The sequence below is a fragment of the Hordeum vulgare genome, chromosome 5H (assembly GCF_904849725.1).
Source record: "Hordeum vulgare subsp. vulgare chromosome 5H, MorexV3_pseudomolecules_assembly, whole genome shotgun sequence".
Lineage (NCBI taxonomy): Eukaryota > Viridiplantae > Streptophyta > Magnoliopsida > Poales > Poaceae > Hordeum > Hordeum vulgare.
In genome coordinates, this window is record NC_058522.1 from 510,998,378 (window position 1) to 511,025,149 (window position 26,772).

The 26,772-nt window shown below is 43.2% G+C and overlaps 2 protein-coding genes and 1 long non-coding RNA gene across 12 annotated transcripts; 1 reads left to right on the forward strand and 2 right to left on the reverse strand.

Moving 5' to 3' along the window:
- Positions 1-2,732: 2,732 nt before the first annotated feature.
- LOC123451883 lies at positions 2,733-13,290 on the reverse strand. Of its 8 annotated transcripts, XR_006632520.1 has the most exons (9): positions 12,185-13,048; positions 11,343-11,508; positions 9,194-9,863; positions 7,529-8,676; positions 7,362-7,436; positions 6,660-6,731; positions 5,665-5,732; positions 5,320-5,465; positions 4,055-4,972 (listed from the first exon to the last, which is right to left on the reverse strand). It is a non-coding gene; the product is annotated as an uncharacterized LOC123451883 (long non-coding RNA). The 8 variants fall into 8 exon arrangements; XR_006632525.1 differs by adding an exon at positions 13,204-13,290 and having other exon boundaries at positions 6,660-8,676; positions 12,185-13,099; XR_006632523.1 differs by having other exon boundaries at positions 6,660-8,676; positions 12,185-12,665; positions 12,881-13,048.
- On the forward strand, positions 4,728-15,824 carry LOC123451882. Of its 3 annotated transcripts, XM_045128430.1 has the most exons (8): positions 13,202-13,299; positions 13,382-13,989; positions 14,560-14,583; positions 14,694-14,717; positions 14,828-14,851; positions 14,962-14,985; positions 15,088-15,204; positions 15,602-15,824. In XM_045128430.1, exons 2-8 carry the CDS (start codon positions 13,897-13,899, stop codon positions 15,659-15,661), a joined length of 366 nt encoding a protein of 121 aa, XP_044984365.1. In that variant the 5' UTR covers positions 13,202-13,299; positions 13,382-13,896; the 3' UTR covers positions 15,662-15,824. The 3 variants fall into 3 exon arrangements, with proteins under 3 accessions (XP_044984364.1, XP_044984365.1, XP_044984366.1); XM_045128431.1 differs by lacking the exon at positions 14,962-14,985; XM_045128429.1 differs by lacking the exons at positions 13,202-13,299; positions 14,560-14,583; positions 14,694-14,717; ... (2 more) ...; positions 15,088-15,204; positions 15,602-15,824 and adding exons at positions 4,728-4,814; positions 4,971-5,056 and having other exon boundaries at positions 13,382-13,705.
- Positions 15,825-20,498: 4,674 nt separating this feature from the next.
- LOC123397082 lies at positions 20,499-22,585 on the reverse strand. The gene has a single exon (XM_045091769.1). The coding sequence runs from the start codon at positions 22,572-22,574 to the stop codon at positions 20,499-20,501; it is 2,076 nt and encodes a 691-aa protein (XP_044947704.1). The 5' UTR covers positions 22,575-22,585.
- Between the last annotated feature and the right edge of the window lie 4,187 nt (positions 22,586-26,772).

Here is a 26,772-nt window from a genome sequence, read left to right on the forward strand (position 1 = left end):
CATCTTTGCAGCTTCTTGACCCCATCCCGCATCTTCTTTCCTTCCTACCTACTCCCTTCTTTCTGGTTTATAGAACTCATCTTAAAAATTTTAGATTTCCATTAGGCTCATTTTTAGTCTAATTAAATTAAAGTGCTTTGAGTCTCACGCCATATTTAATTCATAAAGTTTAGAAAAAAGAGATGAGTGGCTATGCTTGCATTGTTTTTTACATCCATCATGCAAGTCCAATAAAAAGGAGGATGCTGCATTTATTGCCTTAAAAATTGAATATGTGAGAAATGTTTCATTGGCTAGTTAAAACTAGTGTCATCCACTCACAATTCATCTTGATTGATGAGATTTCAGATTTGAGCCGTATAAATTGAAAAAAAGGGAGTATATTAATTTGCTCTCCAGTTCGGGCACCTACGTCCCCACGCGCGCGCTTCCTTTGCATATCGCCGACTAGAGCATGCAGCAACTGACGGGTAGCGTCGGGCTGGACGCATAGCCAGCAGCATGGCTTGTCCCGCAGACATGGCTGTGGAGCAGTAAGGTAGTAGTAGATCGATGCAGTCATGCGTGGGCACGGACCACGGAGACAGACAATCCTGGACAGATTTTAATCGTGCATATAGTCAGAGAAAACGACGCACGCGGGGGGCGCGCGGATATATATGAAACGTCTCCTAGTGGTACGATACAAACAAAACGTTGCGATCGGCCTTGGGTCCAGCGGGTTAGTTTATAAGCGGGTGAACGACCGTGCACCCACTTCTCCATCTTTGTTTATACTACTTTTTTTTTGAACTCATCTTTGTTTATACTACTGTGACATATATTTGGGTGGAAGCTGCCACCTAGGACTGAATGCGGCATCATCCATCCATTCTTATCTTTTGTGGTCGTCACTCCAATAATTGATGTAAAAGCGGGACATCGTTGCAGGCTCTTTGAAAGAAAGTTGTATCTTCATCTTAAAATTGAAAAAAAAAATATATATCATATAAACATCGTATCCATCTAAAAAGAACTATAAAACTTTTCTTAAAAAAAACAAAGTCTCACTTTTATTTAAAAAAATTTAAAAAAATCAATAAACTTTCTCACTGCGGCCAACCAGCATGTGCCATGTGCCGTAGCTGGTTGGCTTTTGAAAAGAACCCTAAAAAATCAAAAGCTTTCTCAGAGTGGGCAACCAGCATGCGCTATGTGGCATACTTGGTTAGCCACCATTGTAGTGATGCTTAATGTGTTGGATAAGAGCATCTACAGCCGGACCCGTCAAATCCGACCCCTCTAACGCCCGCAGACCCGTCCGCGGACACTAACCGGACACGCCTTAAATTTTCCTCTTCACATCCAACTCATATTTCATTCCTCTTATCCATACAAAAGCATGCAGAATATATCCTACAAACTACTACTGTAATCTTCCTTCCTCGTCGAAGATGGCCTGGATCGGAGCCTGAGCCGCGTGCGCCGCCTCCTCCGACGCCCACGGTTCTTCTATCTGACGCTTGGCCACCACAGCTGACTCAGAGCAGATGGAGTTGAAGATGGCCAACTCCTCCGGCCACAGATCGACCATCGTCGGTGGCCTCCTCCTCCGGCTCCTACGGCATCGCCTCCTCCTCCGACGCCTGTGGCTCCTCCTCCGGCTCCTACGGCATCGCCTCCTCCTCCGACGCCTGTGGCTCCTCCTCAGGCTCCTGCCCCATCTCCCCCCTCCTCGAAATCCACCTTCGGTTCTAGAGGTAGCCCCGATTCCCTTCGGATTCGGACCTGCTGAAGGAGGAAGAGACGATGCTGGATCGTGTAATGTCGATGATGTGGCTGACGGGCTCGAAAAGGGAAGTGCTCGGATGGCGGTGGAGAGAGGAAGGAGGCGGTGCTAGTATGGGGGGGGGGGGGGGCTCGCCAACTTATATAGCCGACCCCGACCCCAAAGCGGCGCCACACAGCGTTCACACCATACCCGACGGTCGAGGCGTCCGTCGGACCGTCGAGTTTTTCGGCGAGTCCACGTGAGGCCTTGTTGTCAGGCCAACATGGCGGGCGTACTCAGGGCACACCCGAGCTCCCCTGTATTCACCCTAATTTGGGCTGGAAATGAGAGTGCCGGTCAACCTGTGCGTTTGAGACCAGTTTAAGATCGACTCATTTAGGTTATTTTTTTATGACTGGACAGTGACTGGACGGCCTGCACGGGCGTTTGAGGGGTCCGGCTATAGATGCTCTAAGCAATCCAGCCCGCAGAACCATAATAGGTGGAGCCATGGAGAAGAGAAACGAGCAATAACTTTTGTTTAGAAATACTTTTTCTTTACTCTCTTCATATTAAATCTCATTTTAAGCAAATACTCCCTCAATACGAAAATATTTGCCGGAGAAATGGATGTATCCAAACATATTTTAGTTCTAGATTCATTTATTCTTATTCATTTCTCCAACTAGTATTTCCGGACGGAGAGAGTATGTACTTTATGTGACATAAAAAAAAACGAACTACTACTCCCTCAATCCATATATAAGGCACAATATGTTTCTCAAGATTTATTTTGACCATCGATAAGGTCAACAATTCAAAATTTATACAACTGAAAACTACTTTAGAATGTGAATTCACTTGTATACCTTTTGTGACATACACATCATATATAATTGGTTTAATAAGTGATCAAAGTAAACCTCAAAATTCATATTAGGCCTTATATATATTTATAACACATCAAGCAAATAAAGAAGCATCGTACAAAAATTACACAAATATTTATAACACATCAAACAAATAAAGAAGCATCGTACAAAACATTACACAAATATTTATAACACATCAAACCAATACATTATGAGCCTGTATTCCATACTAATAATAACAATTTGGTTATTTATTATTTCAAACTAGAAGAAAAACTATTATTTTAAAGCCAAGGTAGCATTCCGTCTTTTAATTTCATGTCTAGTAAATCAAGCGTACAATAAAGTTATTATGATTTTCTTTTTCATGAGAATGATGACCACCGAGAGATAGCAATAGATCTATCCCCACACATCATGACCCTAATCTGAAAACCGAACACATATAGTGATATAGATTGTCTGATGTACGGCTTCGGGTTCAGGTTAAGTTCACAATTTGGCTTTATGGTTTCTTGGGTTGCAAGTTCATCTAGTTTCTATCATTCAACATATGCTGTAGCTGAAAGAACCAATTGGGCCTAGTCCAATTTCTTCCTCAGGAAATTCGATCGGCCCTTCGGAAGATGATTAATTCTCTGTTTTCTGCTCCTTGTTCACCATCTGCACAGGAAAGCAAGAAGAAAGACATTGTACCCTGAAAAAAAGAGATTGTAACTTGATTGTGCTTCATTATCTAATAACAGGGAGCACATGCCCACAAACTATGGCAGAAGACATGCATACCTAACCCTCAGTGCTGGCATGGTCACACCCCACCACCGGCGGCGAGTGTTCACCGGTGGCCGGCAAGAAAGCAAACCAACAAAGCAGATATATTATTTTCTCCGTTTTGGAACCAACGAAAGCATCAATCTCCTCGGCATCACAGGAATAATTTTGTTCTGCTGCTGCAGGCTGGACAGCTTGCACAAGGGCCATTGGCCTTTACCGCAGCAAGTGGACATCTTAGTTTTCAAGAGGATGAAAAGGCACATGCTCAGCAAGTACAATAGAGCTGAGTCAGCTGGCTATAAGAAATAAACTAATATATTTTTGTTTAGTTAAAGGAAAGAGAAGATGAGAGAGAAGCTAAGCGGACTCTTAGCTAAGAGCCAGCTCTAACACGTGCTCCAATGTCTTTTGCGAGTATGAAAGATGGACCATATAATAAAAAGTAGTACATTTTTGCAATGAATTATTGTACATGTTAGCTATAAGATGGGCTATAGATGACATGACAATCTTATAGCCAGCAGCTGGATATACTATTGTACTTGCTCTAAACGGTTTGGAGAATTAACTGCACGTGCCCGTGCCCGTGCCCAGCTTTTACTGCAAACAAAGTGAAAACAGGAAGAAATATGCAGGTCAAAGGGTACAGGAACTAACATCCATGTCAAAAGTCACGCACAAGTGACTCTGCTCCTGCCAATTTTACTCGCAACTAGGCTGGTTTCCTCTCTCACAACACACAGACAGACATACACACACACACTCCCTCTCTCTCTATTACCCTTCTCTCTGGGAGGATCACACCTCTACCTCAGGAAGTGGGTTTGATCACCGATCTTCTGCAAACTATGGGATAGTCTTTCCTACTGAGGACAGTTGCTTGCCTCTGCAATTAACTAGAATTGTAAAAGCAGCCTCTTGCTTCTGCAATTCTAGTGGACAGTTGCAGCAGAGAGTTGTTGTTTCCAATGGAGGGATTATGATTCAAAATTCAGATGCAGCATCTCAGGATGGGGACATTAATTCATCATCTTCCACACAGGCTCATGTAGTTTAGACAGCAAGGGTGAGGGCTGCTCAACTCCGTCGAAGGTATCTGGTTTCCTTTGAAGCGATGATGGAGGAGAGTGCCACGGCAAGGGTGAGAGCTGCTCAACTCCGTGGAAGGTGTCTGGTTTCCTTTGAAGCGATGATGGAGGAGAGTGCCCCCGTAGAGTGAGCATTTCTGAACCTTCTTATTCTTCAATCATGTATGCATACATGATTGATCTGGCAGATGCTGGGGCCATGAGCAGAAATTGGTCGACAGCAAGGAAGATTGAGGAGCCTGTCCTCGTGCTCAACTCATGGCGACATGCCATACCAACGACCACCCGGACCGGCATGTCCTTGGGCGGTCCAACGGCGACGTTCAATATGTAAGACCTCCTTAGCTGCTTAATCCCCAGCTAACCTTGATACTTCTCCCTCGAGGGCACCACAGCCCCAAGCCGTAACAGAGTTGAGATACTGGTGCCCGTTCTGTAATCAGGATGCTTATTTCACACTGGTATTGATGTTCCCTTGATATCCAGGTCTGCAAAGATACGAAGGATGATGAGTGCTTGCCACCAGCTTTCATGGCCGCTCGCGGGAGAGACATGCTTCAGGCGATACCGCGGTAATTTTTGAACTTTAGTTATCTATTTCTCATCTTCTGAGAGGAAGCAGCGGTTATTTTCCAGGATTTGACTTCTTTTCACATCTATTTGTATTATGGAGAGGAAAATGAGTTCTATTTCGAGAATTAAGAGTTTGAGTGGGATGCGGTGCCGGCTTTTTATGTCTCCTCCGTTTGCTCGTTCTTCAACTCTTTTGTGGTATAAAGATGGGTTTCCAATGAGTTCTATTTCGATAACTAAGAGTTGGAGCGGGATGAGGTACCAGCTTTCAGCAGGGGGTCTTCTCCATCTGCAGTCCAACTATCTCAAATCAACATCCCTACTCCGCCCACTCGTTCTGGACCAACTCTTTTGTTCTAATCATGGCTTTCCAATCAAACTAGAGAAACAAGTGCCCTTCACTGCACCCTGTGAAACAGTGGACAAAGGGATGATGACACAATAACCACTATATACTGAATCAGAGGTTATTTTTTAACCGTATTTTTTGGTAACAGAAGGCAAAGTATCAATATCAATGCGTAAAATAATAAAACACTAAATACGACACAAAAACAACGAAGATGGGCATTGTTAAAGTATAGAAAGTTGAAAACTTATATTATACCATATAGAATCCTCAATATGGCATTCATGCATCTTCTACTGTGCCACCCTTTCTGCAGAGCACACACACTACAATGAAAATATAAGAGTTAGAATTTCTATAATGAATGAATAATAGGGAATCTTTAGAGTCTTGCAAACAACAGTAAAAAAATGGTTTCAGGCTTGACTAGTAGCAGATAATAAGAATCTGCACAAAAGGGTTGCAATGCCCACCCAAGATCATAATGATTCACATACACAATGACAAGATGATAATGGTCAAGTCTGCATTAGCATATAGCTATAAATATGAGGAAAAAACATGGAAAACTTGCAACAATTGAGCTATATAAGTGGCCTACTAAATAAACTCCATAGTCTTTTAGTTCTCATTTCTAAAATGTGAAAAAACGAAGCAAGAAAGATCTGAATGATGCTCTGTTGAGCAAAGGAACAATAAATATAGGTGAAGAGGTTTTGTAAAATCGTTGATGTAAGTTTTGGTAAACCACGAACACAAAGAACAGCATATCTTGCACAAAAACCCATAGAGGTAAGTCTTCCTATACCAAGAGCACGAACAACACAAAATGCCCGAAAACAATTAAACTCCCTACCTTCAGATCTATAAAAAGTGCATGTACCTGAATCTCTGAATAATAAAACTGAAATGAGTCTTGCCCGAAGCTCTACCTTCAAATTAAGTACCATTTGGCTATATGCCTATATGTATTTTTCTTATAAGCCAAACCATATGAAAAAGTTGATTTCATCATGGCTCTTAGTAAAGGGCAGCCCGGTGCATATAGCTCCGCTTGCGCAGGGTCCGGGAAGGGTCCGACTGCTCTGAGTCTTCTGTATGCAGCCTTTCCCTACACTTCTGCAAGAGGCTTTTTCCAGGACTCGAACCCATGACCTCATGGTAATATACAAACTAATCAAACATGTACAAACTCAAGAACATTTATGCATCTGTGGTTTAGTGCTTTTAAATAGTTTAAAAACACGGAGTACCTAGATAGTTCCACCATGGACAATGATACTTGTTTGATAAAGCCACCCCATTCACATTGTTGTATCCAGTACCTGCAAGGCAAAGTGACACTAATTCAAACCCCAAAACATATGTTCGCAAATTTACCTGGCAAGCCACCTTTGTGTACAATGTAAAACATCATATAAATCAAAGAACTTTAAAGCAAGTAACTTGATTTCTTAACACATTACAATAAAATACAGCTCCAATTATCCTAGCGCCTATTTCCATCAGCAACCTAACATCCAATAAACACATAGCAGAGCTAATAAAAGAGTTGTACCACTGTTGTTGCTCAGGTCAACAGAAAATACTATTTTAAAACTTAGATATAATTAGCCCCTGCCTCTTTTAAGCAATAAAAGAGTCGTATGTTCGGCTACACTATAGCCTCATCGGATAATAAACCCATTTGATGACGAAGTTGTGATACTTGTGAATTTGCGCTATACCTTTCCAGCAGAGCTTGTGTTTCTACCACAGTAGAAACAAACCAAGCGGGATGTGTTGGCATAATAGAAGAAATGCAAAGCTTTTACTGTTTCTTTATATGACACTGAGATAAGCTACACCAAAATGTATCTCCTAATGGTATGCAGGTACCAATTGAGCATTTAGTACACCCAGTCGGTCTTCCCCGGAGGTAATATAACAACGGCAGCAGAACGGGGCTCACTCACATTCTCGGTATCCAGGGACAGATATTTGGTCGCGTAGCACTATTGTCTAGCTTAAGTTTGCTCACTTATTGATCTCTGCATACTCAACAATATAAGTCACTTCATCACTGTCCATAATATGATATAAATATTGTGGCACCCTAACATAAAACAAACAGCATCATTACTATGTAGTAGCACGAACACGACCTGTGTCTTGGGACATTTATGTTATTCTTGCTTCACAATGTCAAAATAAATATTTGTTAAAAAAACTTTGTGGCTCTGTCATCAGTAGGCACATGCCCACATGACATTGTGATTTGAGAGACAACAATAAGTACACCCTTCAAAACTGGAGATTGAAAATAATTACAGCAACAAATCTGAGAGCTAGACTGTACATCACTGCTATATCATTTCGGTCAACAAGTAAATTAATCCAATATAGTATATTGTGTAAACTATAGAGGCCTAATGGGACATCACAACTAGCCATTGAGGTGCAAAATAAATAATAAAATCCAGTAAATAATTGGTACGGTAGTTGTTTCTCAAATTTCCCTCTGTAGTACTGTTAACCAATCTGAACATAAAGCAACTATGGAGGAAGAAAATAAAGGGGACATGGATCCCAGCCATTATCGAAGGCAAGCACAATGCTGATTTCTTTACCAATCTGAACATGCTCTAGGAGGACAAAAGTAAAGGAGTGTGAGTAGCTACAGTGGCATTTTGCCAGCATCAATTTATTGAACATAGTTAGTACTCCCTCCATTCACAAATGTAAGTTGATTTGGATATTTCAATATGGAGTATATACGGACTGAAATGAGAGAACAAACACACTAAAACCTGTCTATATACATCCGATTTAGAAAAAAAATAGAACATCTTATATTTATGAATGGAGGGAGTACTTCTCTATCTGCAAAAACCTCGTCTCATAATATAAGAGCGTTTTTGACACTACACTAGTGTCAAAAACGCACTTATATTATGGGACGGAGGGAGTAATACATAGACCTATCTCTTTGCTTCTCTTGCAGCACCAATGTTTACACCTTCCCCCTACTTATGCGATATTTATTTTGTAACACAAAACAAACATATATTCCTTTTGTACCCAATTGCAATGATCAGTAGCAAGCAGTTTACATCCCACAACAAGCGCAATCACAAAACTAAACTGAAAGCCCCGAGATGAATAAATCCATAAATAAAAAATTTCAAGCGGCGATTTTTCTTTCCAGAAAAGAAAGAGGACTACGGCAACATTCAAAATTAGTCCATCAACTGGGTGCTGTACAAAATATGGCAGATGAGATGAATACACCTGCAAATAAGATGGGGACATAAGGTATGAGCTTACTGAAATACTAATGCTGCAAACAACAAGTATACAAATTTGCTATACATAAAAGTTCAGCACTACAGGCAAAACAATGCATAGAAATCTAGAGAATGCTTACCTTAATTTAAACACAAATCTTTCAAAATAATCAAGAAATAAAGTTGAACCAATGTGACAAGTCGAGTGATATGTATCTGAGAATAAAAGGACTGGTATTCAAATAATAAAAGTACGGCCACTAAACCTGCCACAATATCCATCACTTACATACCACAAACTGTACAAACATAAGCATACTACTTTCATCTAGGAGCTAATGTAATAGAGAAAGACAGATAAATACAATAGTTGGCATGTTGGGAGTTCATGGAATCGAGAGTGTAACTACATTGAACCCAGGGACAGCCACACATTCAATAGCTGACAAACAGGAGCAGAAAAACCAAGAGACAAATCAAATCAGGCTAAAAAAAGAATATTTTCAGTGAAGCTAGTTTACCTAAGGGGGGTTCGTAGGCTGGTGCCATTGCCTTTATGAATAATTTAGCATTACTTGTGGTCATCACTAGAATGAAGCAAGAACAGATGCTGCCAATCACCCTGGTGCATCAGCTGCAGAAAACCCGAATCTAGATACCTGTATTGAACACCATATGCACTTCCTGACTCATGGCAAGTTTTCAGGAAGAAGACCACCATCATAGCTAAGCTAAGCTAAGCTTAGTCACGGTGATAGTAAACCAAACATGCTGCAGTCCAGGCACCAAAGAAATGAACATCAGGGGATGCAAAATAAAATATGAAAATTGTACGTCGCAAAGCCGAAAGGGTGATGGGTGGATGCATCCTTGCATCATATTTGATGAAGATGTCCAAGCAAAATAACTCAGCAACCATCACAGCTAAGCTAAGCTCAGTCAAAGTGACAGTAAACCGAACATGCTGCAGTCCGGCCACCAAAGAAATGAACATCAGGGGATGCAAAATAAAATATGAAAATTGTACGTGATGGGTGGATCAGTGGATGCATCCTTGCATCATATTTGAAGATGTCCAAGCAAAGTAACTCAGCAACCTTCTTTGTCTCATGATTAATCTGGACACTAATTTCATTATTTCAGTGGCATTTGCTTCAGAAAAGAGATGCTCTCAACCATAGTGACTCTATCCTGCAGTCCAGAGCAAAACAAAAAATCAAATTAGCTGCTTATTAAGGCACTGAAAGATGAAATTAAGAAGGTCAATCTATTGACAGCTGAATTAAGAGCTATGTAGTGTACATGCTCCAGGAGGACAAAAGTAAAGGAGTGTGAGTAGCTACAGCAGCATTTTACCAGCACCAATTTATTGAACATAGTTAGTACATCTCTATCTACTAATACATAGGTCTGTCACTTTGCTTCTCTTGCAACACCAATGCTTACACCTTCCACTGCATGTAACATTCAGATTACCCTTGCGATATTTAATTTGTAAAACAAAACTAACATATATTCCTTCTATACCCAATTGCAATTACCAGTAGCAAGCAGTTTACATCCCACATCAAGCGCAATCACAAAACTGAACTTAAAGCCCCGAGATGAATGAATCCATAAGTACAAATATTCAAGCGGCGAATTTTCTTTCCAGAAAAGAAAGAGATGTTAATCAGCGGTAATTTTTGTAAGTGGCAATTTTTGAAGGGGAGCATTGGCGCAGCGGCAAAGCTTTGCCTTGTAACAATGAGGCGACGGGTTCGAGTCCGGGAACCAGCCTCTTGCGGAAATGTAGGGAAAGGCTCTGTAGAAAAGACCCAAAGTGGTCGGACCATTCCCCGGACCTGGCGCAAGCGGGAGCTACGTGCACCGGGATGCCCATTTTCTAAAAGGAAGACGGTTATGTAAACATTTAAAATTTTGCTTCCAAGTTCTAAGTTTCTAACTCATGCTATCTTAAGTGAATCCATCCAGCACATATTTCAATTCTGAAAATATAACTACACCTGACTGCCAGGAAGAACTTTCTTGGATCCAGGTTTGTGCAGTTCACGCCCTGCCTCATATGAGGGCAGCGGATCGATAAGTGGACAGCCCAATGTGTCATGCTGCAAACACACGAGATTTCATGGAGAAATCCAACTGTTTTTTTTACCTCTGCATCACCCATAACTCGAAGAGATCCACATTAATAGCAGATGTGAAAACAAAAATCACAGGCCAAGTAGTCCTGGGAAAACAGGAACTTGTTCATAAATGTTCAACTCTAATATACCACAATGGAACATGGCACCATAAGAGAGAAAGTTTCCATGTTCTCTGAGTTCTACTCAACTCGAGATACCTGAAAGCTTAACAAAAAAACTCGTTTTCTTCGCGTATAAGTTATAACAGAACAATGCAACTGAAAACTAGGTGTACGCTCTGCATCATCTCTTAAAGATCCAAGAGTATATAGGCTACAATGACAAGTCTTTCTGTAGTTTACCATTCTGCATAAAAGAACTAATAAATGCATCATACATGGACAGTAAGACACTGAATGTGTGAAATCATAATCATACATGAGAACAACCTTCCTTCAGTACACTTCAAATCCATACTTTCCTAGGACAACATAGCAAAGCATAGAGTACTGAACCAATATAGCAGGTGTTCAGTTGTGCTCACCTTTCATGATCCCCAGGACAATAAGACCACAGAAGAACATGCAAGGTGAAACAACCTTCGTCAACTCAATTTGGTGATAGCTGACAAAAGAACAGGAGGAGTCCATGCACAAGATTAGTCCATATACTGGGTGGTGTACCAGATATGGCAGATGAGATGAATACACCTGCAAATAAGGTGGGGACATAAGGTATGAGCTTACTGAAATAATAATGCTGCAAACAACAAGTATAAAAAATTGCTTTACATAAAAGTTCAGCACTACAGGCAAAACAATGCTTAGAAATCTAGAGAATGCTGACCTTAATTTAAACACAAATCTATCAAGATAATCAAGAAATAAAGATGAACCAATGTGACAGATCGAGTGACATGTATCTGAGAATAAAAGGATTGTTATTCAAATAATAAAAGTACGGCCACTAAACCTGCCACGATATCCATCACATACATACCACAAACTGTACAAACATAAGCATACTACTTTCATCTACTCCCTCCGTTCCAAAATATAAGACCTTTTAGAGATTTCACTATGGACTACGTACGGAGCAAAATGAGTGAATCTACACTCTAAAATATGTCCATATACATCCGTATGTAGTCTACAGTGAAATCTCTAAAAGGTCTTATATTTTGGAACGGAGGAAGTAGGAGCTAATGTAATAGAGAAAGACAGATAAATACAATAGTTGGCATGTTGGAGTTCATGGAATCGAGAGTGTAACTACATTGAACCCAGGGATAGCGACACATTCAGTAGCTGACAAACAGGAGCAGAAAAATCAAGAGACAAATGAAATCAGGCTAGAAAAAGAATATTTTCAGTGAAGCTAGTTTACCTAAGAGGGTTTCTTAAACTGGTGACATTCCCTTTATGAATTATTTAGCATTACTTGTGGTCATCACTAGAATGAAGCAAGAACAGATGCTGCCAATCACCCTGGTGCATCAGCTGCAGAAAACCCGAATCTAGATACCTGTATTGAACACCATATGCACTTCCTGACTCATGGCACGTTTTCAGGAAGAAGACCACCATCATAGCTAAGCTGAGCTAAGCTTACTCACGGTGACAGTAAACCGAACATGCTGCAGTCCAGGCACGAAAGAAATGAACATCAGGAGATGCAAAATAAAATATGAAACTTGTACGTTGCAAAGCCGAAATGGTGATGGGTGGATGCATCCTTGCATCATATTTGATGAAGATGTCCAAGCAAAATAACTCAGCAACCGTCTTTGTCTCAAGATTAATCTGGGCACCAATTTCAGTAGCATTTGCTTCAGAAAAGAGATGGTCTCAGCCATAGTGACTCTATCCTGTAGTCCAGAGCAGAACCCAAATCAAATTAGCTGCTTAAGGCATTGAAAGATGAAAGCAGGTCAATCTATGGGCAGCTGAACTGAATTAAGAGCTGTGTACTTTACATATCCATTTATAGTTTTATAATCATTAATACTCTGAAAGGAATAATCCCTAGCAAAAGACTAGAAAGATCCAAAAGCAAGTGAGTAACTGTTATTACGAGCATTACTCTATTCTCAACAATAGTGATCACCGAGAAGCAAGAATACTGGACAAGAATTACTGCCATTTTGGTCCTGTGTTACCCAGACCCAAGCATTGAATGCACATGTCAATATCTGCAAAGCAGTAAACAGCAACAGAGAATAGACTAACTTAACTGCTCATTGATGCCAAAACTAGTAGTAACAAATTTGAAGATCCATGGCAAGCATCAGAAAGCGAGCATCTGGAAGGAAAATCAATCAGCAAGGCAGTGTCTTGGTGTTAGGAGGGGGCTGCAGATTCAGGTTTTCCCTTCAAAGGATGCAGTAGGAGTAGTATACACTATACCTTGGTTCGCTAGGTTGTCGTTACCATGGGTTTGGTGGAGAGCGCGTTGGGTACTACTAGCATGTGATCTTGGTCTCGAGCGCATGGCCCAAGAAGGTTGGTGGTCTCCTCTTCGTCTTTCCTCGCCCTCTCTTCCTCCCCTTCCCATTCCTCCTCATCTTCCTCTTCCTTCCTGCAGGCAGCGATGGCAGCTCGAAGGGGCGAGCCTGAGAGGAAGACAGGGGCAAGAAGATGTAGGGGAGGAGGGCTCGGCCGCCGTGCCCGACGAAGATGGCCACCACCGACGGAGGCAGCGGGTCCCGGACCGCCGCCCCACGAGACGAGACGAAGAGGGCCGGGAACGGAGGAGGCAGATCCCTGCTGGTCCGCGGAGCCCGGAGCGCAGTTTGCCGCGCTGAATAGGGGCGGCCGGGCGGCGGGCGGGGAGGTGGCGAGCGCCGAGCGGCGGCGGTGGAGGTGGCGAGGAGGCGCAGAAGGTTCAGAGCGGATCCGATTCGCAAAAGAATAAAAAAAAATCAGTGCCGATCCGACGGACGGGGTCAACCGCGAGCCGATCCGACGGACGAGACGTGGTCGCGTGATAGGCCACGCCCACGGGAGCCCGTGATAGCCCCCGCTTAAAACCCCGAGTCCCGTGCCAGTGCCACACACAGACGCGCACGCGTGGGCAAAACGCTAGCCTGAGTCCTGACCATGGTGGCGGTGGCGGCGGCGGAGGCTGGAGGCGACTGGCAGGAGTGCCCGGTGAAGGAAGCGGTGCACGTGGAAGAGGGAGCGCTGGAGCTGGTATGTTTCTTCATATTCTTTACTCTTTCTGCTGGTTCAGATTACATTAGATTCAACAATCGTTAGATTTGATTTGGTGGTTTAGACCGTGTTCGGTAATCCTCCAGCTCCCGGAATCCGCGGAGCTGCAGCTCCTGCTTTCTTAAACTGCAGCTCCACCAGCTGGAGCAGAGAGTTGGGGAGCGGCGGGATACCGAACAGGGTAGGTTAGTATTATTACATTAGATCCTTCCGTGTGATCATAGATCTGCGAAACTAGATGTTGGACAAAGCTAGTTTTACTTGTATACCTGTGGTGATCTGCTTGGTTGATGCTGTCAAGGCCTTGTTCTGTTTGGAGGGGGTCCAAGGGGGATTGAGGGGCTGATGGCTGAGGGGGAATCAAAATCAACCCCCTCCCTCCAACCCTACTTAATTCCCTTGGCCCTGGGAGATGGTTAACAGAACAAGGCCCAAAGGATTGAGGAGAGATCCCTGGAACTAATCCATGTTGCTTTTAATCCATAATAATAATACTGTTATTCTGGACAGCATGTTCTCCTCTGACATATATACCTGTAAATTTTGCAGACGTGGGCTTTCGACGTGTTCGATGTGAGTTGCCCTTTCACCCAATCTCTGGAACTAATCCATGTCGCTTTTATTAAGCAGTTTCGTTATTCTGGACAACAGTTCTAAACATATACCACTTGTAAATTTTGCAGGTGGGGCCTTTCGACATGTTCTATGTGAGTTGCCCTTTCACCCAATCTCTGCAACTAATCCATGTCGCTTTTATTAAGCCGTTTCGTTATTCTGGACAACGGTTCTAAACATATATCACTTGTGAATTTTGCAGGAGGCGCCTTCCTGCGTGTTCTATGTGAGTTGCCCTTTCACCCATTCTCTGGAACTAATCCATGTCGCTTTTATTAAGCCGTTTCGTTATTCTGGACAACGGTTCTAAACATATATCACTTGTGAATTTTGCAGGAGGCGCCTTCCTGCGTGTTCTATGTGAGTTGCCCTTTCACCCATTCTCTGGAACTAATCATGTCCCTTTTAAGCCATTCGGGTATTCTAGACAGCAATTCTCATATGTAATTGTACATTTTGCAGACTTGTGCACCCTCTGAATTGAGGACTGACACCAAGTACAATGCAAGGACTGGCAACAAGTTGTCGCCACTAGTGGTTCGCAACGGCGAACTGTTTGGTGCCAGAGAGATGAACATGGTAATTAACATGTCAAAATTACTTTGGCAAAGTACCTGTCCAATCTAATGCGCTTCGATATGTTCATGTCTTGGTATGCAGTACTACTACTAATGCACCTAGAAAACATAAATATTGATACCTTGTATGCTTATATTTTTCCACTTATATCAATTGATAAATGAAGCAAAGCATCCTAGAATGTTACTTGAGCTTTGTCATGTATAATAGGACTTTGTACATCTACTTGGTCACTGCCCTCTCTCATTTATAACTGAAATGCTATAAGAACTTAGCCAGTAGAAGAGGAATACCATTGTTCACACATCAGAGCTCTTGCTATTTCAACCAATATTTGATTTTGCAATTTCAGATATCTTCGCATTTTTTTGATGTTATGGTTACTGTTTCCATACAGAGTGAGGGCGGGCCTTGGCTGTCCCCGCGGACTGATCCACCGACTAACGTCAAGTTCTAAGCCACACATGTGGTTTGAATTTGGCTCTAACCTGTTTGAGAAACAAGATTTTGTATGGTTTGTGTGTACTCCCCTGTACAGTTCTGTTCAGATACAAAAGTCATACCCAATAAATGTTGCCTCTTCCTGCTGATCGGGGAGGCAAATAAGGTCCGCTTCTTCATTTCTCTTGCCCTACCTTATTTTATTTAGTAGCAGTGTGCTCACTAGTTTTAACCCGCACGTTTAGCAACCAGCAACAGATTTAAGCTTATGTGCTTGTGAGGTGTGGATAAACTATAACTGGCATTTTGTGCTCGTCTCCGTCGACCTATCCTACTGGTGTGCTGCTGGTGCAGGTTGGCTAACCCTGGGCATCTTGACTTGATCTATATATATATATATTCCTCAATTGAAAACACTTAACTGAAATGAAGTACAAACTGAAACAACTGTCAGAAGGATGATCTCCTTGACACCACTGTCGTGCCTCCTCGGATCCCAGCCAGCATAAGGCCCAGCCATCTTCAGTTACACTTCTGAAATTTTGGATTGAAATACTTAACTTCCACGACCCCACACCACTTCCTGCCACCTAGCATCAATGTTCATTCTTTGCTGCTCCAAGCTTGATGATTGAATCCTTAGACATGTCTCTCTTGGTGAGATTTTTCTTTTGGACAGCAAGCCAAGCATACAACTAACTGTCGGAATGCTGGTTATGTAAAGCCCTTCAAGCTGACTTTGTATGTGCCTGGATTTGTTCACTTCCATGTGATATTGTCCGGAATATGCATATAATATTTTTGGTGTGTTTTTTTTTTCTCAAAAGCATGTCTTCCATCTACAATCACATAGCTATTGTGTGTTCCCTACCGCATCTCTCTGAAACGCCTAACACAAATAAGAGTCTGAAATAAACACCACAAATGGTGGGTGAGCGTCTCTGTTCTTCCTACTAGACAGCAAGTAAAGTACATCCAAGGTTTAACTGCAAAGTTAAACGTAACAATACTAGTATAGCCAAATAAGATGAGTAGGATTGGGCAAATTTGCCCCCATAAGAGCAAATCTAGCGGGATCCCGTATATGCTCGCTGGCCCGTATAATTCTGGTGGCTGGTGGTTTTACAGTTTTCTGTCAATTTTGGGCCCAAACAGATCCTGTAAAAATAGCCTGGCCTGGAAAAGATGTATAGGCGGCCCGTAAATTCCCTCCTCCGCCGCTATAAGTACGGGGTCGGGTGAGTTGAGCTCCGGCGTTGAGCTCCTCACATCCTACATATCCTTCACCGTGATCCGCTCCCTCTGCCGCTAGCGAGGTTGAACTCTGGCGAGCAATTAACCACATGCAACCTTTCCTTTCTCGCGCACACCCGCAATCCATGGCAGGCAGTAACGGGAGCAGCCATGATGACCACGTGGGCGCTTGCGGAGGCTGAGGTGGGCACCGGGGCGAGGCAAGCAAGTGTCACCGCCTCGACACCGACAAAGGCTCCTCAAGCCTTGCCGTCCTGATCCACTCAAGCTCGAGTTACGATGACGACAAGGACTGGCGCGATTGGAGGTTGAGGCAGGCTTGCAGGCATGGCAACCTCTCCTGGAGCAACGACAGTCAGGCGTGGGGCGGGTACCATGTGATCGACAAGCATATCACCCCTCACACCCAGCACTGTCGCGAGACAGAACTAGTGGTGCGTGACGCAAAGCATGAGGTGGCGGTCGGCGTGGAAGGAGCTCAGGTGCGCCTCGAGCTTGCACGGAACAAGCACGGCCTCGCCGTGACTATGTGCAAAACCACGGTGAAGTATTACCACGGATATGATGAATGATCTAGGATTAGGTTTATCTTTGTTTTGTTGATGCACTCCGGCGGTTAGGTCTAATCTTCAATGCATGTATGAAACTATCTTCTTTTGTGCTTTGTTTGATGAACAACTTTGTGTTTGTGATGATGAAGAAGCTCAAGTTCTTGTGCGAATATTGTGTTCAAATTTGCAGTAGCGTTTTTACAAGATCAATGCCGATGTGCGATACCCTAAAAGTGTTTTAGGCCCTGTTTGGAACCACAATAAATTATGATAATCTAGATTATGAAGATAGATTATATAATCAAGTTTATAAAAACAATCTAGGTGGGCATGTTTGGAGGTCAAATTATATATTGTAATTCAGATTTTTTTTACATTGCACAATGACCTGTCTGTCCCATGCGTGCGCTAAAGAAAAAAAAGGAGAAAGGTTGCGGTGGCAGAAATTTGTAATTACCTTCAACTTTATAAGGATAATGGGTCATTAGCAATTCATAATTTGATTTTATCTAGTGTAGAGTAGATTGTGAGTTTTTAATAAACTGTTTATCTAGTTTTTATAAATTTATAGTGAATTATAAAAGTTGGATTATCATAATTTGAGTGGTTCCGAATAGGACCTTAGAGGACCCCTCAAACGATTTTTGTGATACAAATTTATAGTGGATCTGCTACAGTTGCTCTAAATGTCCACGGACGTGCGGACAACGTCTTCCCATACCTCATTTTATCGTCCGGACAATCACACCCTTTGTATTCAAACCCTTGTTTTCATACAAACACGTAACATGTTCATCATTCTTTTTGTAGGAATCGATTCACGGATTCAACATAAACCAAAATATATATTATGATTCAGCAATTCAACAAAAGCCAAAATAAAATTCCACAATTAATACATTGACGGTACACTAATGAATCAATCGCCTCCATTGTTTCTCGTTGATCTCTTTGTCGAGGAATCACCTTTTGCTTTCGTCATCCAAGAGACTAGTGTCCTACAACATGATCTTCGAATCCTTCGTGACCCTCGCAAGCCTCATCTTATCTTTTCTCAATCTCAATTGTCTCCAATGTCTATGCCTTTTCAACCTCTCATTTTGCTCATTTCTCTTGCATCTCCATGCCTATCCTCTCCCTCTCAATGCTCGACCTCTCTCGCACCCTCTTTATGTCGAACACCATCATCTCTCTTTGCACATCCAAGAAAAGCTTGTACCTCTCCCTCTCACCCCTTTTATCCTCCATTTTCATCAATGTCTTCCCCTTTGTTGAAAAGATGTCCATCCATGGAAGGGACATTTCGCTTGCTGCGTCATCAGGCATGAGCCTATATCCTTCCCCCACTTCTTCTCTATCAAGTGTATATTCCTCTTTGGCATGGTCCCTTGTTTGTCCACACTTCCACTTTATCTTCGTCATCCAATCCAATAGATTGGCGAGAGCTTGAGCCACCATTTTTCTTCATCTTCTTGGTGAGGTTCTTGAGATCTTCAAAGAGGGTGTACCTCTTCGGTTTCCCCCATTCAACACCACCCAACAACGGAACAAAGCGAATGGGTTCTTCTCAATTTGATGGTACAAAGTGATGGCAAACCCCGTCTAGCAAGAAAAATCACACGTCAACATAATACCATGAACGAAGCAAGCAAGAAACGTGATGACCATGTGAAGGCAAAACTTGCATGGCTTTCAATTCCAGTGTCACTTTGATGCATATTCACCACTTGTGCATACAAACCGCAAAATATGTTCACATCTCTTGGATGGTGGCTCATATATGTTGGAGAGAGCCCTCGGTGAGGGTGGTATGAATAGGATGCGGTTGCATGCATATAGTGCTTGTGTTCATGGTACCAAGCATGGATTTTTTTTCTTCCAAATGCCATTTTGCTGCATTCCACAAATTGGATCCATGCTTGTGGCCAAGTAAGCTCTACGCAACAAAACATCTTCATGGGTTGAGAATGTTGGTCCTCCTTGGTATCACCAACTTCATAAGTTGAAGATTCTTGACCGTCATTTATCACGTCCATCATCAATGTGTCCTAAAGATGCATCACAATGAAACTACAGTCCTAAAATTGATCCAAAAATGCATATGGGGCAAGAGAACACGTGCTAATTTTGGTCCAGCTGTTCTCCATGGCGCTGGCGGATGATGTAGCGAGTGTTGAGGTGGTCGACAACGTGGACACGGAGCAAGGATGGAGGAGGGCGATGACGCGGATGTGGGAAAGGAAAGGACAAACGCGGGAGAGATCCGGTTGATTTGGAGGGAATTGAGGTTGGTCCGGCCTTCCCGGATCCGACATGACGGACGCATCCGGACGGATCCAAATCTGTTCCATATATGGGTTGGGTTTGAGTGATACCCAATAGCCCAGACATATTGGGTTGGGTTTTTATTTTTTTTATCTGCATTGTTTCTGTCTGGATATATATATATATATAGGGGCGTAGCAGGGGTCTGGTTGGAGATGCTGTAACGGGGTGCTTTCCAGATGAAGACAACAAGGAAATCCGCCAACAATTGATGTACAAAGACGTGGAGGAATCTGGCATGTGCTCATCACATTAGCATGTTATCCGACGTGGTTGCATCATGCGAACCAGCTCATCCATTAGTAGCTCGTTTGCTCCGAGTGCATAACATACAATACTCAATAAGATTGCTGCATATTGTGCTGCGTGCAGGATTCTTGCTGTAATACAAGGGTTTCAGTTTCAGCCTCATGGCTTAGCGATTTGTTTCATGAGAAAGTTTTTCCATCTCGTTCGCTCAATGGAACTCTCTAGGTCGCTGAGACAAAAGGGACGACACAATTCAGTATGAGATTAAGGATATACGTTAATACGTAGGAGAGGGATCTCTAAGCTGATGTAGTCATAAAAAAATGGCTAGTAGACAATAAGATCGATGAACCGAGATCCTTTTTATTAAAGAAGCGGAGCAAGATACAGATTGATTTATGTGGCTCCATTCTCCAACGATGATACAGAGAAATGGTGCTATACGTCTTAAGAGTAGTTGTATCATCGTCATCATCATGCCCCTGCGTGACTGATGCCTTCTCCCAGGTCCATCTTCTTTCTTCTGATCAGGGTCCCCAGGTATAGTTGGTAAAAGTGTTCTGGCATGAGCCACAGGATGGTCGTCAGCTCGCCGCCGCTGTTGAGCTTCTCGGCGTGCGCCTTCCTGCTGCACTTGTTGCCCGCGTACACGAGAATATCCGTCCACACGTCGAGGACAAGTTTCACCGAGTCAAGCGTGCCATCCTTCTCCATTGTCAGCAGCTGCTTGGCGAGCTGAGCCACATAGGGGAGACGAGGAGCGTCGTAGCTGAAGCTTCTGCTCTCATACTCATCATACACGTTTCTTGCAAGCTCCTCCCTGTCGGCGATCCTGGAGCTAGATTCAGGGTCATCGTGGAGGCGGAACAGGTTCTTGAGCGTGGCACCGAGGTTCATGCTCTGACGCCTGTGCGTCGATCGCCGGATCTTGACCAGGTTTTCGCAGGTTCGTTGGTACATCCTGTTCTGTGGGAGGCCCGGTAGCATATCCGGTTGCTCCACGAGAAGGAACATCATGTAGTTGGATATCACCCTGATCGCCTCCACGTCGAGCCATGCCTCCTCTTCTTTGGCTCGATCGCTCTTGGCGAGGAAAACATCGCTGCAGACGTGCCAGATGATGATGCACTCCTGGAACTCGACGCCGAGGGAGTCTTTGAAGATGCCGGTGAACAGCTTGTTGCTGACCAGTGTTTCCTTACCCCACCTGTTCCTGAGCATGCCTAGCGAGTTCACGGCCCCCTCCTTGTACATCTTGTTCATGTGTCTAGAGATGCAATCCTTGACATGGTCCGGCATGTCGATGACCCATGAGTGATGCTCCCTGTTCCAAACCTCGTTCAGACCAAACCCAACCATCTTGGCCAGCCTGCCGAGCAGAGGCCTGGTGACAGAGCGAGTGCAGAAGTGCAGCATGTTGTACTGTCCCATGGTGTATGACCACCTCCTTGATGTGTACCGGCTGCCTCCTCCTACCCTGACAAGATGGTGAAGGTATGCAACCACGCGCCTAAGCCGATCCCATCTTTCGTTACACAGAGCCGCGTACCGGAGCCAGCGCCATCTGGTGGTGCTCAGGAAGGCAAACGTCCAAGAGGAGCCTAGGGCGTTGAGCAGCGACGTCGTCTCCATGAACAAGGCACCACCGTACAGCACGTAGGTGATGTAGACGTCGACGCTGCGGTTGTCGTCGTCCTTGTCGATGAGCTTGAAAAGCAGCAGCGAGGCGACAATGGCGAGCGGCGAGACGAGACGTACCGAGTAGCCGAACCAGGTGTGGATGACGGGTGCCTTGGTGTAGAGCGTGTCATACATGAGGGACAGCTCCGTCTCCATCAATCGCCATAACTTGACCTCGCCTATCATCTTGGTGGTGTCTTGGCCGTGCGAGTCGTCTTCCATCACCGGATAATCGACCACGGCGCGCTTGCATATGTGGAACAGCGAGTGAGCTCGTCGCACGAGGGACTCCTCGTCCAACTCCTCGTCCTTCAACACTCTATCCTGAGGGTGGAAGTGCCCATGCATGGCCGGCGGTTGCTTCTCGATGGAGCCCCGGATGCTGTCCAGGTTGCCGCGCATGAGCGCCCACGTCTTCTCCCCGTACTTGACAGCACCGATGGCGAACATCAGGACGGAGGCAAGCAGGAGCGATGCTCCTCGGTCGGCGATGTGCTCGTAGAGGACATAGACGGCTCCGGAGACCTGAAGGACGGCATGGAGCAAGTGGCGCTTCCACAGCTTGCTGTCCTCGAGGGAGTAGGCGGTGATGTTGTCCGGGCCGCCGAGGTGCAGCAGGAGGAATGGCGCCCAGAGCGCGACGATGGGGTGATCGCGTGGGGCGCCCTTGAGGGAGAGGTGGCCGAGGGCGAAGGTGGCGGTGTAGTCGGCCAGCTGATACGCCAGCCAGAGCAGGGAGCGCAGCACCGGGTGGGCACCGCGCCTGCGGATCCCGGCAAAGAGGAAGAGGGCGACCTGGAGCCCGAGGCTGAGGAGCACAAGGATCTGGATGGACCAGCGCTTCCACAGCTCCCCGGGCCAAGCAGCCATTGCTCCTCCTGTTCCACGAAATGTATTAAGCTAAACAAAATAGAAAATACACATATATATCGCCACTAAATATATGATGCGTTGCGGCTAAACTATGATGGTATACGTACCGTCGTCCCAAATTCGGTCTGGTCCACGGCCGGCAGTGGAAGTGGAACAGGGGAATGGTTGAGGCTGGATAGGCTCAGACTCGTTGCTTCTCGACCCCCAGTCTCACCAAACGGGTAGTATAGCTAAACTGGAAGAAGATGATCACTCCATCCATTATCTTTTTTTTTTTTTGCGGGGAACTCCATCCATTATCCATAGGTGTGATTCCGTGCTTGATGGTTCCAACTAATCTATCAATTATCTCCTGCTCGCGCACACACACTACCAATCTAGCAACCATATATTAGGGCATGAAGGAGATGATTGATGGATTAGTTCCTGGCCCATGTGGCGGCTAGAAACCAGTACGACATGAAGTATGGTTAATTTATAGTTGTATAAATGGACAACTTTATTTGTAGCCAAAAGTCGGACCAATGTAGATCGGATTGCACCGCCGCCAATTATATTAGCACACACTTGTACTGTAGATCGGATCAATGTTGCACCCGCAAAAAAAAAGAGAAATTGCTAGAGAATCTTATGGAAAAAAAACACCCCGACCATCTATTATTTGACCCTCATTATTGAACACATATTAAAGGATTTTATATTCATCAGTCAATCTGATAACCCGCTTTGGAGATCATGAATTCATCATCTCAAACTATATACAACTACATGTACATTTTGTTTGAGATCAAAAATCTGTCTATTGATGATCACAAGTTACATATTTATAGTCCCCGAAAGGACGCATCCGAAGGGACACAACGGTTACAAGAGTTGCATCTCCTTGTATGACGGTTTGGTAAGTGGAGAATTAATCCTTAATTAAAAAATATTAATTAAGTCTTAACACTCCCCTTAATCTACGTTTGTCCATGTAGTATCAACATCTTGATAAAATCTCCTTGAAGTTGCTTTGTCATTGAGAATGTTCATCATCATCAAGTTCAGTAAGTCTCCATGAAAAACCCTGTGGGAAAAATGTGAGGAGGTAGATGTTTGATGTGTTGTCAAAACTCCTTCAAACCCAATGGGAAAATAAGGAGAAATTATCACAACATATAATGATTATTGTCTCTTTCAACTCAATATGGAAAAACCCATAGAACTAAGAGGACAATAAATATGTCGTATATACTTTTCTAAAAAACCCGGTGGGGAAAACAGAAAGTATGACATATGGTCTTGTGTTGATATTACCTCATTAAAAACCTTTATGAAAACGTGTAAAGTGAACTCATGAAGGGAAAAGAGTATAATATGATCCATTGAACATGAACAATTCAGAAAGATACTCCCCCTAATTCTTGCAAATTTCGAAGCTCTCACATACCAATTCCATGAACACATTTATGGAACATAGAAGTTGGTAGAGACCAGATGAACAAATCAGTCGCATGATTTGACTTGCAAGATATGCAATATAGTGATATTGCTTATTATATAACATGTTTGCATCCGGGCAACACAAGAAACATTATCCTTGAGATAATGGTTGGTGGATGTAGCCATGAGGTCTGTTTCAAAGACTCTTCATGAGAGGGCTACCACACCTAGTAGGAACACTAAGCTTGTCTACGACCCGACATAGTGGGGATCTGATCAATGTATCCAGTGATATCGGTGTTCACATTTCTGTGAAATTGAAGAACCAGGACAAGATGTTTGATGCCTTGGAGATATCGAAAGATATTGTTGAGTACCAACCAATTGTGTTTGGTGGATCCAATGGCATTATGGAACGTTGAGTCCCAATATCTCAGTTCCATCATCTCTCGGCCTAAATAGATCTTTCTCTACGTCTAGAGAATGAACTACCATGAGAGTTACGGATGGATAAGACTTGTCCACAATGAATTTCTCCAATATATTTTGGATATAGACAACATAGTATACCATAATGTATGAATGAAGGTGCTCAAGTTGTAGTAACGAGCGGTATTTTGGTTTACCCAAATCCTTCATTTTAAACTCCGCCATTTAGATGATTACATGTGTCGTCATTGCAGACACATAAACATGGATAATCATCATTGTAGGAGTAATCCTTATGCATAAGGAACTCACTACGTCGGTTGTACCATATGTACCGACAACAATTAGTCGTATGGTGGCTTACTGATTTTTACAGTATGTTGCATTTTGCATTTCGATTCAGAAGTCAGATTCCATCGGGAATCAATCATATATGTCTGAATCTAGTGACCCACATGGATATGTGATCACTACATCTATCAATTGCAGAGATAGATGTTTTTGTACTGCCAATAATATAAGTTATCGGAAAGAGATTCCACCTCTAGAGAATGGGTATCTGCGTGAACCCTTGTGCTACAATACTTGCTCTTTGTTTCACCACCTCGTTGTTCTCAATTCTATTTCGAGAAGAAAACTCGTGTAGGTATTGTTATGAATACCTTCCCATTATTGAGCAAGATAATTTCTACTTAGATTATACCCTTTGCTTGAGTTCAGTCTGAGTGTTGCTCACACTTTGCGATGGCCATGGTCTTTGGATCTGAATCATTTGAAAGGTTCTGCAATCTAGTTGAGAAATGTATGTCAAAAATTGTAGACTTCCGGTTATATGATTCTCCAGAATCGTTACCCATGGTGATATAATTGATGGAAATGTCGTTACCCATGGTGACTGCTCGCGATTTCCCAATGCGATTGATTCGGATATCCCGATGACCCGGTCATTGTGTGCACTATGATCTGGGTTGGTGGAGGTTTCCCATCCACTAGGTATGCTACCCATTAGGTGTCTGCCAACGTTAAGTTGACTTGCATTTACTGATTCATAGGCCTTGATATCCTTGCTTGCGAGAAGCTGAATCCTGATGTACTTTTGCCATACATCTCCCCCTGTTGCATCGAACGGGGAGCGGAGTGGTTTTTGTTGGTACCTCCACTCTTTCAGGCGTGCTTTTGCAAGATTGTAGGATTGTGTGACACCTTTATATGCAGTAAATGAATCTGGCAGGTTATTTGCAATGAGTTGCAAATCTTCTGAACGCATAGTTCAGATCTTTGAGTACGTGGATTTGAGGCAGAAATGTGTTGAACATTCCACTAATTTCCTGGCATTCTTTATGGTACTTGAATTCTCCCCTAATGCCTGGAAATATTCCTCATTGAATCAGCATACTGGCCTTGAATAACTCCCCATGTGAGGGGCTTGAGGTATTGACGGAAATACAATTATTCCTCACATAGATCCCAACTATATGTTGAGGGGCAATGATGTATGCGGGGTGGTGATATCGGTATGCAACCGAATTACCGCAGATGGGAAATACTTGGTAGATTTCCACGTATCAAAGATATAAGAGAATAATATTATGCAGTTCTGTCATGAGCGTGTAAAACTACATGACTCCAACGTAAAGTTGGTAAGTTGCAATTCCAAAGTAAAGATAATGCAATGAGCTTAATTCTTTGGACAAAGAATTCTACCAAACCATTTTGAGTCTAGACATTAGGACAAATTGCCAAACTTCAATCCAAGGGCCATTGAGAAGGCACTCAAGGAGAATTATGCAATGTTATCCATTCAATTTGCTTGAAATCGATGTCAGGATAATGAGCCAATGGTTTCGTGTGAGGAAAGCACACACTTAAGACCATCTTGTAGATATGTCTTTAAGAACCATGGAATGCCTGAATAGTCTAGTCAATGGATGGGAAGAGTCACATACCTCGACTTGCATGCATTCAAGGAGTCTGAGTGGTCCAGTGTAGACTTCAAGGTGCGCGAGCCTTAAAATTAGCTTCCCTTTGTCACATGTAGTGCACATAAAATCCAAATATTGTTAGAATTTAGCATCATAATAATCATAAACTATTGGAATTGCTGATAGTTTTGGTTTCAACTCAATGTCTTCATGACCAAGGTGAGTATGCCAAGTTTGTCATGTATAATACACTCTAGAAAACTATCTCATATGCAACATGTGCTACGGGTTTTGTCGAATGTGTAGTACAATCCAGATAATACATAGAGAATGTGCTTTCTATATCCATTGCATATGGTAAAGAGAAGTTATTTATCTTTGTTGTCATCATAAGTTTTGTTATGGAAACTATTTTGACGGAT